Source organism: Gallus gallus, chromosome 4 (assembly GCF_016699485.2).
Source record: "Gallus gallus isolate bGalGal1 chromosome 4, bGalGal1.mat.broiler.GRCg7b, whole genome shotgun sequence".
NCBI classification, from domain to species: domain Eukaryota; kingdom Metazoa; phylum Chordata; class Aves; order Galliformes; family Phasianidae; genus Gallus; species Gallus gallus.
This window is the reverse complement of record NC_052535.1, coordinates 60,682,289-60,700,804: the sequence shown is the minus strand read 5'-3', so window position 1 is coordinate 60,700,804 and position 18,516 is coordinate 60,682,289. Positions and strand designations below refer to the sequence as shown.

The window sequence follows — 18,516 nt, the reverse complement described above, 5'->3', positions numbered from 1 at the left end:
CAGAAATGAATGTTACTTGCAGGAAGTAAATATAGTATCTATAAAGTAGAATAGGTAACAATTGTTATCCATAAAACCAAACAATTTGTATGGTAGAAACCATATACCGCATAGTTATGCTTACTCTTAAACTCTTAACTGAAAAACTGTAACAGTAATAATCTTGGGACATATTTTCAAAATTCTGTTTATGCTATGATTTTATTTCAATAATGTCGGAACAGTTTTGTGGTTGTAGAATTTTTGCACTATTATCAATTCTTTAATGCCTTCTCCTAGCAAATGGTTGTTCTTAGCCGCTACTATTTGCCCAGTGATCAAAGGGATGGGCAGGTATGGTTAACAAAAATTTAGACTTTGAGTTTGAACATTTAGGAAAACCTTTAAAAAAAAAAAGAGAGAGAGAGAGAAATGAAAAAAGTTGAGGGAATCAACATTGGTTGGTACATCTACCTACTGGGGAAAGGCTGCATCTTAGCAGAGACTAAGATCTCATCCTGGTATGTCTGTGGAGTGAGTCAGTCCCTGAAGTTACAAACAAGGGGAAGAGAAAGCTAAACTGATAAAGCTAAAATGATATTTTGGAAGTCAAGAGCAGAACCAGGTATAGAAGCCAAATGTTGGTGCTCTGTTATAGAAGATAGGCTGCTATGCCATATGGCACCTGCCCTAATGAAGCCTTGGACCATGTAAGACTGTTTGACAAAATGGTTCAGTTCTGTCCTTGAAATGTCACTGAAAAATTAACAGAAAAACAATTGGAATATTAACATTAATTATTAATATTAATATATGATTGGAAATAAAAATAAGCATGTTCGCTACTGATTTTTCTTCTTAGGTATACAAATAGATTTAATTGGTATGTAAAACCATGTCTATCTGAGAATGACTGTAAGTTTAATAATTCAGCCATTACATGAAACCCCTTTCCATAAACAGATCTTAATTTACAGTAAATGGGAACATAAACATCCTTTGTTTTCTTGGTCTTTTTGTTTAGTTGGTCACTGGACAGTTCTGAGATGATGGGACCTTTTCCCATGAGTGGTTTTCAACAACAGCTTTTGATAACCATCAGTCAAGGGGCTGCCAGGCTCTCTCCCACTGTATGGGCAGATTCCATTTCCCTTTCAAAGCCTGATTTTTTTTTTTTTTTTAATTTTTTTATTTATTTTTCTTGTCCAAGGTACTCAGGTTTTATAGGTTACCTCAGTGACTCCTGCTTTGTGGTCTAAATCTGCTGTTACCCCTGAATTCCTCTAGAATGCCAGAGTAGTCTACTTCTGGAATTAAAATTGCCAGACAACTGACTCAATAGTGGAATTCTCTCACCAATATACTTGAATAAATTGGATTGGCAATCTAATACAAATGTATGGTGCAATTACATGAAAGGCATGTGGAGAAGACATACTATATAATTCCTTTATGTTCTTAAGTGTATTTCAAGTTACTTTGCAGAGTCACACTCACATTTCAGTCTTGTTAACTCCTCAGGTATCAGACAGCATCTGTCAGGTTCCTTTTGTGCTTCCTTGTTCTATTTCTTGGCTGTTTCTCTCAAATACTGTATTTTTTTCTCAATTAAATATATTTATTTTAGTTTCTGTAAAGATTGAGCATTCTGTATGCTCTCTTCTCTAAACCTATGAGTTTTATTGTTATGCTATTTCTGGCTTGCTCCAGGGTCAGCAGAGGATGAGTTAAACAGCAGAGACCTTAGGTGTGTTGGTGGACTGTTAAAAATTGAGAGGGAGAGAGAAAGATAAGCAAATGTGAACCAAATCTCCATAACTTCTGAAATTCAGTTAGCAGGTACAGGTAGTTGGTATTAGCAGTTCATAATAATGTGAGTTTAACTGTGCTACTAATTATAACTGTCGGTAGTTCTTTCCCTGATTATTTATCCTAGGAAAAAAAATGCAGCTTTTTGTTTTATTGAAGTATGTTGGACTTTGTTAGTTATTAAAACAGTCCAAGTACAGCACATGTATTGGTGTTGTAAACCACAGAATCACGGACTATCACAAACTGGAGGGGACCCACAGTGATCATTTGAAGTCCAACTCCTGATTCCTCACAGGAACAAATTCTATGTCTGAGAGCATTTCCCAAATGCTTATTGAATTTCAGCAGCTTGATGCTGTGCCCACAGCCCTGGGCAGCCTGTTCCACGCCCACCACTCTCTGGTGAAGAGCCTTTCCCTAGCATCCAACCTGACCCTCCCCTGACATAGCTCCATGCCATCCTCTCAGGCCTTGTCATTTTCACAGAGAGCAGAGCTCAGCGCTGACCCTCCACTCCCTGTGAGAAGCTGTAGGCTACCATGAGGCCACCCCTCAGTCTCCTCTTCTCTGGGCTGAACAAACCAAGGAACCTCAGCTGCTCCTCGTATGTCTTACCCTGTAGTCCCTTCACCATCTTCGCAGCCCTCTTTTGGATGCTCTCTATTAATTTTGTATCCTTCCTGTGTGCACCCAAATTGCACACAGAACTCATGGTGCGGTCACACCAGCCTATGATCACTTCCCTCAACTGTCTAACAGTGATGCTTAAACAATAGAGAGTGTGTTGTTTTACGTGCATTGTATGGAGAAGGAGGGTTGAAGCTATTTGAAATGAAAAATGATGGTTGTGTATCCTGGAAAAGTGCAAAATACAGCATCAGGAAAACACGTAAACAAAAGGTTGCAAAGCTGATCTATTCTTCATGTGTCATATGCAAGTTTACTGTGTGTTGTGAGCAGTAGTCTTGCTGCTACTAAGTATCTTTTGTAGAACTAAGTCTCTGATGGGCCCTCAGTTATGATAAGGAGTGCTAAGATTCTTCAGAAGTAGCCAAACATGGTAAGAGTTAATGAGACTAACAGCAGGATATAAGGCACTTGTTATAGCACATAGGGAAGAACAAAGTTTACAGCATTTGAGTTACTTTGAAGCATTTAATGCTGAGTCATTTAGTGTGAACATTAACAGAAGCTGAAAGGAATTACTGTCCCAAAAGGCAGCTGTGACTCTGGATGAGTCTTACTTGTTTGCGTTTAAACTCATTGCCACTTAACTGTTGCTTGATCTTTCTGCAATTAGTTTGATGTATGTCAGTATGCAGATTGAAAGGCTACCAGTAGTTCACTGAGCAGCAAAATTGGTGTCTTTTCAGTTCAACAGTGAATAAATCTGCTCCTATTTTGCTTCATAACGAAAGTATCCTGATTATCATTTCACATTTTATGGCTCTTTGGCTCACGTCAGCGTGATCTCCTCCTTTGTAATTTTTGAACGTTATCTGATTTCTAACAAGTTGTACTTTTACTTGTTTGATTCGTAGCAAAGGTCATAAGGTATGTGCAACTATCCATATACAGCTTGTAATCTTTCTTCCTGACATGATCTAGGATAGATCACCCATTTGGCTTCGATAACACCTGTATTCTTTCTGAGAATTCCTTGCAGAAGAGTAAACTGTAATTTTGTTTAGGCCTCTGGCTGTCTGTCAAACTTTGACAAAATTGTCTGAAAGTTTTAAGTACTTAGGGGTAAAGAGTTTGCACGTGTGATCCCATTGAACTTATATATCTTAGTAAATAAGAAGGATGAAAATATTCCAGTGAATCTCATTTTGCTTAATTTAATCAGTTATATAGATTTTGTATTTATGAGCATGTTAAAAAGTCTGGAACTAAATTCTGTTGCTACAGCATAATTGTTAAGAATACATTACAGAATCTTACAGCACTCCATAAATTGGTCTAACTCTGTTAAATAGATGTAAAATTACATCTATTCCAGGGAAGCACTTTTCTAAATTTAAAAAGGAAAAAGAATAGGATTTTTGCTCTCATGAATGAACACTATTTCCACTGATTCTAATGGGAGGGGTGTTGACTCATGAAAAAATTCTTATTGGAAGGAATGATATTTAAGTGGGGATTTGTGCATGTAGAAATGCATTGTGTATCATGCTGTATAAACATGGAAACTTTGATTAATGATACTTTAAGCATTCAAGTGACCTGTAATTAGCCAGTTTTACTTTCATCATTCCTTTTCAAGATTCTGCAAATGTTTGTCATGTGTTTGGTAGTTCCTGAAGGCTAATGAATCCATATTTAACTATCACATGATGGATTTTAAATAGGAACATAGTTCTAATGATTCTTGGAATTTGTGTGTTGAGAAAGATGGAGAATTAGTTGCATAAGGCCTGTTTTATTTGGATCTTCTGGGAAATAAAAATTTGCCTAATTGGAATTTTGAGTATGTGTGTTAAGTAGTGTATTTAGTAAAATAAGTTGCATGATCATGATGAAATGATTGACATGCCCTAATCAAACCCTCTTCTGTCAAAACTTTCCGTATTTCCAAAAAGCGATCTAGAAAGCTTGTGTATCCTTAGAAAAATGTAATAGAAAATGTGCAAGTTTATATTGTAATTACTTCTAACTTGATACCAATTTAAAATGCAGCTGTGAATTTTTCCCTCTGATTTATGCAACTACAAAAATTGCTGTAAGGAACTTTCAGATTAGAAACATGTAGTTTTTCTCTATATTTTCATTACTTTTTCTCTGTCATCAAATATTTACTTCATTTTCTTCCTGTTTTATGAAGAAACATGAGAGAAGAAGAACGCCATACTACTTCTTATCTTGCACTTATAACATTCTCAGAGGAAAAATTACATTGGAAAAAAAGCCAAATGCCTGGAAAATGCTGTGCTATCAAATTTATTATCTTTCCTTCAGAAAGTCACCTTTTCCTCATACATTCATCAAATTCAGGCTCTTGATTTTGACCACAGTAGTCTTGATAAATGCTTCAGACCTTAATGGATTCCTCAAGTAGAAACTACCTTCTGATTTTCAACTTGGGTTTAAGACAAATAGTTCATAGCTGTTCTTGTGTCAGCATTGTTCTTCTGCTTCCTTCAGTTATGTCCACTCCCTTCATGTGTTTATAAAGGGTGGTTAGCCATTGTCTCCTGAGATGAATTCTCTTGTACCTGATGCTCTCTGAACTCTTGATCATGGGAACTAGAACTGCTTGTGGTTTTCAAGATGAAAATTCCTCAGTGCTTTGAGTAGTTTTGGGGGGTTTTATTACAGGGGAACTGGGCTTACACTGAAAGTTAAATACCTACCTAATTTACCTTTACTGATACTGTGGACAGTTGGAATGTCTTCAAGTTTTTTATCCCTAATTTTATCCCTAATCCCTAGCAAACTAGAGGAAGTTGTTTAGTTGATTCTAGCCAATCAAACTAACAATTTACCATAGTACTCAGCACCAAGAATGCTGAAATATAACTAAGATCTGTTGCTTTTGGGAAAGGGAAGTTGTGTGTATGATAATATTTTCTCTTTGAGTCTCCTTCAGACTATTAAGTAGAATTCATCAGCAGTATTTTCAGACAGTTTATTTGGACATTGCCAGTTTCCTTTGGAAGTAAAATAGCAATAGTCTGAATACTTTGATTCAAAATATACCAAACAAGGCAAATTACCACCTTGCTCTTCATCAGTCTATCAAAAACTGTGTAAGAAAGAAAACAACTTATTTCTTGGAGTTTGCTTGCTGGTTATCTACACAGATAACAAACCTGGCATTTCAAAGTTGTCTGCACTCCAGGCCACGGAGTCAGAGACAGATCATGAAAGATACCTATAAGCTGCAAGAGTTTGAGCTGATACTTACATGTGGCATTTAAGAATTTCCAAATTATTAAGCTAGAAATTTATCTGTAATGATGTTTTTCAGGGTTTATACATATTTCCAAAATAATATCTTCTCCTTTTTCTTATCAAAGGATGTTCTGAATTTTAATGTTCTCTATCTTTACCTAGTTACAGACTGTGGATACTAACAAAGCTGATGTTAATTCTTTGGATGAGATGCAAGCAGATAATAACATATTACTGCTCATTTAGGTTTTGATTCAGAAAGCCTATGATCACATTTGTTTAGCTGATGCTTGGTTGGATGATAGAGCTCCTGCTTTACACCTGTACGTGCTCTAACATCTGGTCAATAATGAAATTAAACCGCAAATAGTAGAGATGCATCTTTTGTTCTTGAAGGTGGATAAACTTCACTTGACTTCTCACTAACTCTTTTTATAGCTGCACAGAAATGTGGAACAGAAGGGGTGTGACAGAATGGCTCCCCGCAGCACCCCACACTTCATAACTTATCAGGAACAGAAGCAATCACGACTAGCTGCAAGGTCTCTTGGGGAGAACAGAGCTGGTGTCAGTGATTCCCACAAGTGTTCTCAGTAACCTCTCACAGTGCAACGTATTGCTGAGATGAAATAATCTTTGTGATGTTATCGAGAAATAAGGTATTACCAAGGAATAATACAGCAATGTATCTTATGTATTTAGTGAAAATAAAGCAATGGTAACTGCAGCTGAATTCAAGCTAATAGACCCATTTCTGTGAATTACCATTGTCATTGAATAGCTTAGGTTGAAAGAGACCTCCAAGGTCATCTAGTGTCAATCTGCTTGCTGGAGGCAGTTGCCAAATACTAAATAAGACACTGGATCAGGCTGCCAAGTGCCCCTTTCAATCTTGAATGTTTCCAGGGGTGGGGCATGTACAACTTCTCTCAGTGAAAAATTTTCCTTTGCCGCTCTGGCTAACTTGGTGTTCCTTTATCTTATCATCTAAGATTAGGTATGAATTTGGTAGAAGACCTACCTGGGCTTGGTGGCTAAATCAACAGTTGTTGATTTTGCAAACTGATATGTTCCAGTAGCACTTAGTCTCTGCACTATATTTGTGGGCATTCCTTCTGTTTTAGCATTCAAGGGTTGAATACCTTAGTTGATTGTGAGGCATCCTTTTGGTAATGAAAACTGTCTGATACTTGCAGAGGAATATTCATTACATCCCTCAGATTAGAGCTTTCTGTGAACCCATGTACTCAGAAAATTTTCAGAAAGCAAAGTAGAAACAGTAATGTAAAACAAAGCCCTTTGCTTCCCCTCCTCCACCGATTTACTGAAGTAAGAATCTTAATGTTCATTCAGGCAAATTTTTGTTTAAGCACGTAACTTTTGTACATCTGGCTGTTAATTTCAGTGCATTCATTTGAATCCTACTGCCAGTACCATTTAGTATTTGGACACTCCTTTAGCTCTTTACCAACAGAAAATCCCAAATAATTTTAAGTAAGCAGTGGCACTTAGTTAAACTGCAAAGCCTGTTGTTTGTGTCAGTTCCATTTATACAGCCTTCTTTCCATGCATACTTTTCAGGTATACAAGGCTGTTGGTTTTTTTTCTATAGGAAAATGAGATTACTGTGGAAATGTGGATGATTTATATTGCAGTCCTTCACTGTGATTCAGCCATGCAGTGTAATCAGAATAGAAAAAGTCTTAAGAGGACAAAGGTTAAGTGCTAAAACTGGGTGTAGTGTGTTAGAACTTCAGTAAGAGTTAAGCGATCTTCATTGTAAATATATCGAAGCCACCTGCTAAAAATCGTTTTGGCATCACAGTGTTCCAAGAGTTCTGTACTTGTTGGGTCTGAAAATAAATATCATGTTGCATTTCATTGCTTGTTTGTGGTACCATCAGTGATTCAGTTCCAGGCTAAAAGAAGGCTTGAAAATGGTGTCTCTTCTAGCAACCCAAAAACACTGTAAGAAGTTGAGGCTTTAAAAATATTCTGTTGCAGTTATGTAAATCCAAAGTGTCAGTCAAATATTATTTACCTGTAGGGAAAAAAAAAAAGAGAGAAATAATTTGCCTTAATTTTTAAAGCTCTTCTAGAAATTTTCAGATCATTTTCTGATAGCTGTGGAATAGATAGAATGTGATTTAAACTTCATTCATTGCCAGATAACTGTTTCCATAGCATTTAAGTAGGTTGGGTTTTTTGTTTGTTTGTTTTTGTTTGGGTTTTATTCCATTTTTTTTATCATACATGCTTTTTGTCAAAAACTGACTTTGGATAATAGCAACAGAGTTCAGATAGTTTCTTCAAATACTTCAGCACGAAGTATCGCTTACCAGTAAGTTTTTCAAGCAGCGTAGAATCTGGCTTCATTATGAATACAAGAGAATATGGTAATTTAACTGTCAGTTCAGAGGTACGGGTAATTCAGTCCACCAGTTGAGCTGAGCTCAAATTTTATTTTGATATTCTGTCACTGTTAAATTATACTAAATATTAGTTATCTCACGTCTTCCATTAGAGAAGGGGTCACTGTTCCAACTTCCTTGAGTCGTTTACGTTTTGTTTTTTGTTTTTTTGTTTTTTTTACTTAACAAAGCTGTTAAAAACTGTGATTTTTCTATTTGCTTTACCCTGAGCTTGATGGGGACAGTGCAGAGGGAGAACAGATATTTTCAGGTCATACTCTTTTTGTCCTTTGGTGTTTCTCACTCACTGAAGGAAATTATAGTGGGCAGCATGTATGTAACACATAGCTGAGACTGGTGAGTGCGCAGCAGGCTCTGTGGTTCTTACGTGTGGTAAGAATGGGGTATTCTTTGAAACCAGTTCTGCATTTCTCTTTGTCATCCTTTTATGCTACCGCATTACCTTAAAGAGGCTGAGAGAGAGAGAAGTTATTAAAATTCCTGAACCCCAGATAAATTTGAAACAAACTGTCAGTAGATGGGAAATACTGTTCCCGTTGGCTCTGGGACTTAGACCAGTAGGCTGAAGTGGCCTGTCAATGTAAGGTGTCCTGCTTTTTCCCATAGTTGTGGGTTTTCTCTTTGCTTTTTTCTGTTGTTGTTAGTTCGTAAGTACTGTATGGAGTTGAGATGCCTAGATAAGTGATACAGCTTTTGTATGTGTTATTTTGATGCACGTTACTACCCTTAAAAAGCACATTGCTGAGCTTGGAAACCAAATATATAACAACTTGATTTCCTATCTGTTGACTCCAATGGGACTAATGAAATGAATTCCTGCGGATGCCAAAACATATCCCATAGTGCAGAGCAATGCAGTGAGCAGCATTAAGAATGTTAGTGTTGTCTGTTGAAAAGTGTTAAATCACTGGATGAAAACAGACACATCTTCTCCTTGGAAACCCTTGAGGAAAGATCTAATGACTTTCTTTGCTACAAAAATATCTGATGAGGCCTATACTTTGCATCTTTGCTCATGCAGAAGAGTGAATAAGCAGCCTTTAAACACATTCTTGCACTGGTCGTCTTTAGTTTATAGTTTCAGGACCAAAAATCGATCACTGCTTTTTTTTTAACCCAGAGCAAATGTTTACCAGAGAGATACTAAACACTTACAAATAGAGTAGCTTATAATGGAAGCAGCAGCTCATCTTTAACTTTGGAAGAACAAACAGTACCAATTTAATTAAAGCCACATTAAAATAGGACTGTTGTTTATATCACGTTGATTCTCCACTTCCCTGAGAAGTCGTGCTGCCATTTTGTGCCACATATTCATGTCCTGTACAAATTAATAGATCATTTTATTCTTCGCAGGAAATCCGAAGACTTTTATAGCAAATCCACCAGTGTCAAAATGAACACAGGTATGCTGCTTCTGTGAGACTTTTCTTTACTTGTATGTGTTGTTTAGAAGGCAGAGAAGATCCCAGATTAATTTAAAAGTTCATGGGCGAATTATGGCTTAGTTGGTGTTGAATTTAAATAAAGCAAAGTATTTTAATAGTACGCCTGCTTATATGCGTTTCTATTCCATATATGAAATGTACATACTTGGTTTTGTATGTATGGATATATATGGATATATAAAACATACATGCATGTTTAGCTTTCTGTGCTTATGTTACTTGTTTCAGTTTTGTATACGTATGCTTTTCTGTAAAAGTATGTAGTATTGGGACATAAAGGCTGTGGAAAATTGATGCTCAAGTATCACATTTTCCTAACAGAAAGCACGTGCCTTAAAAATGTTTTGTTTTCATTCTTTATTGTCAGTAAATTAAAAGATATATAAATACTATCTTGTATTATTGGCTGCATTTGCATAATCAGATAAGGATAACTATTTTGTACTTAAAGATCTACGTTTTCTCTCAAGTTTCATTGATAGATGTACTGACCAAACGAATTACTCAGCACTTAATATCTTTGTGTTACGATCCGTAAAATACTCCTGACTTGTTCCTGAATCATTTAAGTCAGTAGATAACCCTAATGGTTTTGCTAGAAGTGGGAACAGCCCTCCAGAAAGCAGACCAGTGAAATCCTCCTGTCAGGTGTAAAATTTACAGCTGCAGTCACCTCTTTACCCTCTACAAGTAAACTATCTGCTTTGCAGATATTAACTGTGGCAAGGGGAAAGAAATACTCATTCTCTCCAGACCAATTGCTTTTATTATTCATCACAGTACTGCACTGACAATTTGAAATAAGGAATATCCCATGCTTGGGACTAGAGGTCCTAAGCTGCCTTTGAAGCCAGTGTAGATGTTTCAGCAGCATGCTCTAAGTCCAAGGGGTTAATGTTTTCATGCTATAGTTTATTGTTATTATCTAGGCTCCTGTACTGAAGAGCTTCCTAGCTTCTGATTCTCTCAGACAATGACTGGAATTCATAAGGTTCTCATAAGGTTTTTTTTTTTTTTTAAGACAAAGTTAAAATATATTGTGTAAGACAAAATTAAAATGTATTGTGATGAAACTTCTGTATTTGCAACTATTTTAATTAAGAGAAGCAAAGTTTCTCAGTTGAGGTGGGGTATTTTTTGGTTGTTCAGAGCTGCTTTGCAGACCTGTGGGTGGTGGAGAGGGAGTAGCACCAAGTCTTGATAAGGATTTCATTTATGGAAATTTGTCTTACCATTTTGCACTTTTTTATAAGACTTCTTTCCTAAACATGTCAGTCTGTATAATGAATGTAGTACTGAAGTACTGCTTGCTACACAGAACTGTAATTTCAGAAGTAAGTCAGTTAAGCATCAGATGTTTGAGTGCGATCACATTGTGCACTGTAATCATATGGGTTAAAACATAATAGATGTCATTTTATAGCTTCTGCTTTTGAAAAGTGTGGTTTGTGTCAGAAATGAAAATTACCAGTTAGTGTTACTGCTACTCAGAAGGGTGGTTTTGTTCTGCACTGTAATAAAATTTCTCTAGTTAGTCTGAAACTCTGAAGAGGAACAGACATAAAAACTTTAATCATCTAGATGTCTGAATGACATTTGTTGTGGATTGAGTCTTCTGATCACATAGGATAATTGAAAACCCACCTAAAGGCCCAAGTATTCTTGAAATCTTGCATAGTTTCCTAAAGATAGCATGACTGTAAGCTGAACTTAAATCTACTGTGCTCTTAAGTAGTGAAAACATTTTTCATCATGTGGATGTGCACATTACAAGCTGTACTAAAAGGAAGTATTGGCAAAAAAATGCAGCATTTCATATCAGTTCTATTGATGTATGTCACTTCTTGACTGTAAGAAAAACTCTCATGAGCAGGACATAGAAGTGAGCATCTTACACGGCTGTTGGTGAAGCATTGGTTTACTAAGGAGGAGAGTGGCTGAGACTGAGACTTGGCACAGTCACCTGTCTCTGGGCATGAAAAGAATGCAGCAGTTCTTTTAATTTTTGCTATTTCACTGCTTTATAATAGAAATTTGTGTATGACAAAACTGGAGGGTTTCAGTTACTGTGAATTTGTCACTACTTTGTTTTAAAGTAGGATTACCATTAATTACTTCAGCAGATAAATTTTCACTTCAGTTGAGTGCAAGTAGTTGTTCAAATGGCAAAGCAAACAGATCAGTCTGTGTGCAGCTTTAAAAAGCTGATGTACTGCTTGGACTGGGCTGCTCTAACCCAGTGTTCCCTGTGGCTGCAGGCTTGGCAGTCTGTCTCAGTGAACCCTGTAGAAGATATTTTTGTCTACAGAGAAAATGTTTTGAAGAGCTTTGGTTTTCATTACTCTACCATATATGGGAGGGATTTTTCAGTGCTTGATGTTGATTCTGTACCACATGTTAGGAAGAAATACTCAATAGCTAAAGGCAGTGAAATGTATTTGCAAATGCAAGGGCACAGATGTTGGATATAGAGAAGGTTTCAGAAGTACTGAAGACACTTTAATTTGTAGTTGATTTTGGTGTTCTAATTTTGCTGTAATTTAATAAAAATAGTAGTCTAGTAGAATGTGTGCCTTTGTATTACCTTTTTAAACCCAGACTAGGCAGTCATCAACTGAATGATATTTTAAACTGTATGGAGATGCTTTCACCAACAAGCCTTCAAGTATTGCAGATTTGGTGACCATCATTATCTCAGTGGGGCATTTTGAGAAGCTATGATGTGGAAAATGTAAGCCACCAATGAAGTTCACTTCAAATTACAGCACAGGATAAAAGTGCTTGTTGCTTATACCAGGTGTGTGTGTGTGTGAAGTTGTTGCTGGGGGAGAGGAAATTTCACTGAGGGATTATGAATGAATGCAAGCTAATACTTTAAAACAGATTCTTAGTGTCTATCCAAAAATATTTTGGCTATGTTTCACGCAGATAATGCTCAATAAATGCGACTAATTTTAAAGTTGTCTGTTTCAAATAAATGAGGCACATAAAGAGCAGTTGAGAGTGAAAAAGTCTGCTGTTCTGGATGTCCACGAGTATTTTGTGATTATTAAAATTATTAATGCAAGTCATCACATAGACTAACATCTTAAATTCTCTGAGACACAAGAATAGAAATTCTCAGGTCCCTGGAGAGTCTCTGAATAGACTGTAAAGCTGTTTTGGGATCACTAAAACAAATATACAGCTTGATTGTTCAAATGTTCTCCTACAACAATTTTATTTTTTTAAATCATTATCTGCCTTGCATTACATGCAATTTAGCAGTATGAAAGAACCGAGTAATAGTAGATGCCCCTGAGTAGTCAGTGTTAGGTTATGTGGTAGTAGCTCAGCTTAGCACCCATACAGTAGTTCAGGCAGATGACAGCAGGAGCCCAAATAACTACTTGCCAGGCTACTCCCAGCTACTTTACAGGAGCTGTCATTGGTACATCTCCACAAGTCTAGACAAACAGGCAGGCAGTACCCCAAATCGAGGACTCCTGAGAAACAAGCACAATATCTGGGAACCTCTTAAGGTTGTGCCAGGAGAGCCTCAGCCATGGGGTCTAGGCTTGGAGCACATCAATATAAACCATCAGGAACAGCACTCCAGGTCAGCTTCTGAAGTAAGAAGGGGTTTGCTGCATAGGGTATGGGAATCATTATGGGGTGCAGTGGAAGAGGTAGCTAAGGAATGCATAGGACTTAAAGTCTAGTTATTTGTGGGGAGAAACAGAAAGAAAACAGAAGGGAGGAAAGGGGAAGAATGGAGAAAAGTGTAAAAGAAGAGGAGAAAGGATTTGTCAAAGTGAAAGGAACTGGATGGTGAACTAATTAAAGAGAGCATGCAGAGCAAAACTGTGGAGTGTTCTGCTACGTATGCAAATATGCACGTACTACTAGCTGTAGGGCAAGCTGCTTGTCTCTTCCTGTCAGCGTGGTGCCCTTTCTTTTTCTCTCTTTAGAGATAAACATGCAACACTGATCATAGTATTTAGGAGTTCATTTCTATGTGTTTTTTGCTCTAAAAGATACTAGCAGAAACATGCCTCACCAGATACTTCAAACCTGTTTTCTCCTCTTTTTCTGCAGTACCTCCTAAGGATGCTTGTTTGTCTATTTTTGATTTGATGCGAGTATGGAGGGCTTGCAAAAGAATATCTAGGCATCAAGCACTGTTGGGCCTAATTTGAGCTGGACATTTTGGGCAGTGTTTTTGATTGTGAACTGTTGCCTAACTTCAAGTCTTTTTCTGCTTGCAGAACTGATTCAGGTTGCTTATGGTTAAACATTAAAACAATCCCCTAGGGAGCTCTGGCTCTCAGACCAGGAGGATTTCTAATGTCAGAAGCAGACTATATGCATATGTGCACATACTTTTTTTAATGCATGCAAACATTTTTTATGGATTGCTTCCTCATTTATTCACTGAATAGCAGCTGTGCAATATTAGTTACTTATAGATTGTAAATTAATTGAGACAATTATTGTTAATTCAGTCTCCTGTACTGTTATGGAATTCTCTGTTCTCTAGACTTAGAGGTTTTTGGTGTTATTCAGACTTAAGGAACCAGTGTGAATACAGCTAGCATTTGCTGGAAATTTGGTTGAGTTACAAAAAAGGAGTACAGGCTGAAATAAGTGTCTCGAAGTTCAGCTGTATAAGGCCATGCAGATAAGTGAAGTAGTTTGAAATCTGGATCTTCTGTGGTAACACACAGATTCTTCTGATCCTCATTCAGATGCCCTTGATTTATGGGAGCTTTGTCTGGCCAAAAATGGGAAGATGGAATCCGTGAGACATAAATATGTACTTGTCCATAATCATTCTTTTTTGATCAGATATGTTGCATAACTGAAGGCAGTGCATTTGTGTGGGTGTATCTCACCACAGTGCAAAGCAACTCTCTGCCATTGTGTACATATACTGAGAATGTTATAGCAGGTACAGATTTGTGGGGGTGGTTCTATATAGAGAACTAAATGTGCATATAGTCTATTGCAAAGCCCATTTTATCTATCCTGTGTGAAGCTGTCAAACCTTTTTGCTAGATAATGTGTCTACTAATAAAAATTGACTCCGTTCAGTTACGTTAGGAATGGATTTGAAGCAGAATTCGTAGAAGTTATACTGATTAAATATTTGTAGTCGGTCTCCTCCTCTTCTCCCACCTTAGCTTTTCCATGCTGAAAATCAAAAAGGTAGCTCTTGAAAAACACAAATAAAGCATTACTTTGAATTTTTTTTAAAAAAGTGGCAGCTTGTATTAATGAAATAAATGTGTTGTTGAAGTCTGCCAACATTCAGGTAAGAGCAAAATGTCAGTATCAGCCAATCGTCAAGTCTTCCTGGAATTATTTCCATTTTATGTCAGTGGGAAGAATAATACAAGAACAGAAAATGTGATTTTTGTTACCATTGCCATGTTATGTTTGTGTAAGCAAATTAACCCAAGTATTGTAGCAATAATTAATACCAGTTAATGTAATGCATTAGGCTGTTGCTGACTGAAATCATCTGGCCCTCTGCCTCCAGTCTTGGAGCTGGCAGTGGTTCTTTAGAACTGCTTACACCTGGGCCAGTGACTCAGATGTTTGTCTGCATTAACAACTGCTTAATGTGTATCCTTGCTATTCTGGGGGAATACTGGAATGAGCAAAGGAATACCTGCAGCTCACTTCTCTGGGAGATGGGTTTAAGATGTCTCTGTGGCTCAAATTACCGTTATAGGAAATCCTTTCCACTAATAGGTTACAGGCCTCCCTTAAGTATAATTTTATATAACTCCCTGTCACAGGACACATACAAAAATCATAGGGCCTCTATCAGAGTTGTAGTTCATCAGAAGTGGTGGCCAATATGAACCTTCAATATTATCAAATACAAAAAATAATGATTATGTTGAAGAGCAGAAGAAAATTCTGGTTAAATATAGTCAGGAAGGATATTTATTAACTTTTATAATTATGATGGAGTTGCTAAAAAAGCACGCTGTAGGAAAGCCACCTGCTTATAAAAACAAAGTGCCACTAAAGACAGAATGAGAGCCCCAAGTGAGGGTGGAAAGAAAAAAGGAGAGACAGTTCCAGAAGAAAAGCTTTTCATACTGCTAGTTGTTCAGACATATTTCAGACTTAGATTCCAAGTCTTTCCCTTGAAGTATAGTTTGGTTCCAGATATGCATGTGTTTGTCTTTCATTAAATTTAAAACAAACAAACAAAAAAATCAACCACAAAACAAACAAACAAAAAAAAAGGAAAAAAAACAGGGACGTTCCACTGAATCAAAGCAATGCCTACCATCCTTACTTAGTTTGTTTCTCATGTTTAGAGTGTCTGAAGGGCTGTACAGAAGTACTTTGTCAGCTACTCAACACAGACTTAGTTTGATGAATGGTGTCTTTCTAATGCATACAATGAAATTATTTTACAGTGCAGATTATTGATTAATATTACTCTGGAATGCTTAATCCTTTATCTTGATTACTTGTTTGCTTTTTCAATTATTGGGTGTAATTAAGCAGTCTTTTAGGCAACTGAACATATGTATTTCCACCGTGAAGTAAGCATTAGGTGTTTGCTTTCTTATTTTGTATGAGGTTTATTGTTTCTTAAAGCTTGTGAAATGTTATGTATTCTGCTAATCTGTGGAGCTCACGAATTTACGTGCACCTGCAGCATTTTTCTAATTGCATGTTTATTTTCTTGTATGTTTGGCGTATCTCACACTGTGATGTGTTGCATGTGCTTGCTTCCTTTGTCTGGGGCTGGTGTCTGTATTGTTTTGTGCTTCCAGATAGCGGCGGGTGTGCTCGCAAACGTGCTGCAATGTCTGTCACATTAACAGCTGTGAAGAGGGTTCAGAGCTCTCCAAACCTACTGGCTTCAGGTATAACAACTAACAGTAAGATACTGCTCATGAACGGCTTTCTGTAGCATTACATTTGTCTACAATATCACTCTGCAAGGGAGGGGAAATGTACCCATATTTCCTATTCGACTGACAGGTATTTTCCTTAGTTCTACAATGCTCTTTAGAAAGTAGTTTTTATTTCTCTCTGCCTGTATTCAGTAGTCATTGATGGAAAAAGATAGAAAGACTTAGGAAGAAGCTGTTTTATTTATTTATTTATCTATTTTGTAAAATTAACGTTTCCTTTGGTACATAACACAGATTTTGGGTCTCATGTCCCTCATTGTTTTACCAAATACTACAGCATGAAGAGGGAATGTTTATTACAGCTGGCTTTAGAACTGTTCTTAAAGGAATCTGTATGCAATGGCACAGTGATCATCAGAAGCCAGAATAATTTAAAAGCATTTATAAAATGTTTTCCTAAAAATGTGTGGAACAATAAAACCATAGAGATCATTCAGTAGGGAGAGCTGCTGCTTAGCATTCTTCTGTCTGATTTCGCAAGATGGAATCTTAATGGGTGTCAGCTGTCCAGGTTCAAGGGTGAATTAAGTAGTTGTAAGTCTAAATCTGTAAAGAATCTCAACTGTTGTAGCCTAATTTAAGCCAATATAAACATTAAGTGTTCACACTAAATATAATACATAAAGTTCAACGATCATAAAGTTCAGAGAGTCAGAAAATAGTTGCAACATAACGTCTTTGTTTTGTATGTTTTTGTGGGGGTTTTTTTGGTAAGGCTTATCCCCAAGAATAAGAATTCTGTTTGAATTTCTGAAACAAAAGTTTGGATACTGCTCTGTGTAAGTAAGGGTAGCAGAACAGTCCTAGGGATTACTGCACGTATAATAATTCAAGAAAACATTACGTTTATATTTCTTAGCAGTCTTTCTAAGAATTTTTTATTTTGGTATGTACAAGCTTTGTAATGTGTTATGCTATTGCACTTAAAACTAGTGATGAGTGCTCTTAGTTCTGTAGTCCTACTGGGTTAGCTTACTGTATGTTAAAATTATTTTCAATTTCTTTGGAGAGATTAAAATATTAGTTTGTTTAGAGGGGAAAAAACATTACATCTCTACGTAATCCATGAAAACACCAGAATTTCTGATCTACCCTGTGCTGGCAGTATGTATGTGCCCATTTCTGTGATTTGTTTTGAAGTGGTGAAGAAAGCTTCACACATTCTGGTGGGGAGTAAAAAAAAAAAAATCCTGATGACTTGTAGACATCTTTCTTGGCTTTGAATTAAAACTTTTCAGCTGATCTTAAAGGAATGCTATTTCTTCTGCTATCAAGATTTTAGATAGTAGTAGACCACAGTACTTACTGAAAGAAAAAAAAAGAAAAGCAGCAAATATGTATTATTGGCTGTCTGAAATAGCAGCGGTTAATTAATAACTTCTAGCATACTCTGCAACTTCTACAGTAAACATTAGTTATATATGGTGTTGAGGCATAATTAAGAAAGGAATTCCGGTAACTGAGCAGAAGAATACCTACATATTTTACATTGTTTCTAAACTGTGTCTTGAGAAAAAAAAAAAAAGAGGTTTATTCCTAATTTTCAAAACTAGCTGTTTAGAGACTTACAAGTACTATTTCTTAAGCAAGATTTATTTATACAATTGCAAAAACTCCCATACTCCTGAAAGACACTTGGCCTTAACAGAAAGGAAACAAGGTGGTGATCTGTTTATAAGAATGCATCTATACAGACAGCTGGAGCTGTGAGGGACGGGGGGATAGCTGTCTTATTCCCATAGGCAGCATTAGAAAGACTCACAGGCGCTATTTGTTTTTATAGGCAGATTCTTTTGCTAACTGCATCTATTGCAGACAGTAAAAATTAATATATAAATACATAATTCTCAGGAAGTTCCTTAAAATAAAACCTTGTATTCATAATGATTGGTTACTGATTGGATTAACAGCTTAATTATTTAAAAAGCTGAACATGGTGTAGCAGTATGGACCAGATATTTTCCTTTTTTTCTGATCTGATTTCAACGTGTTCACTAGATCACTATGATGCCATTTAATTCAGTA

At 36.6% G+C, this 18,516-nt stretch overlaps 1 protein-coding gene across 12 annotated transcripts in view; it reads left to right on the top strand.

The window, feature by feature from the left end:
- SORBS2 (sorbin and SH3 domain containing 2) overlaps positions 1-18,516 on the top strand; it is a 142,823-nt gene that overhangs the window by 57,354 nt on the left and 66,953 nt on the right. For 4 of the 12 annotated variants that reach the window (XM_040699934.2, XM_046940861.1, XM_046940862.1 and 1 more), the window contains 2 exons: positions 9,474-9,523; positions 16,348-16,440. The exons of 4 other annotated variants lie outside the window; for them this stretch is intronic. In XM_040699934.2, the coding sequence (XP_040555868.1) occupies positions 9,514-9,523; positions 16,348-16,440 (103 nt within the window). In that variant the 5' untranslated portion in view covers positions 9,474-9,513. The remainder of the gene's footprint in view (positions 1-9,473; positions 9,524-16,347; positions 16,441-18,516) is intronic. 4 more of the 12 variants (XM_046940865.1, XM_040699941.2, XM_046940866.1 and 1 more) reach the window with 2 other exon arrangements.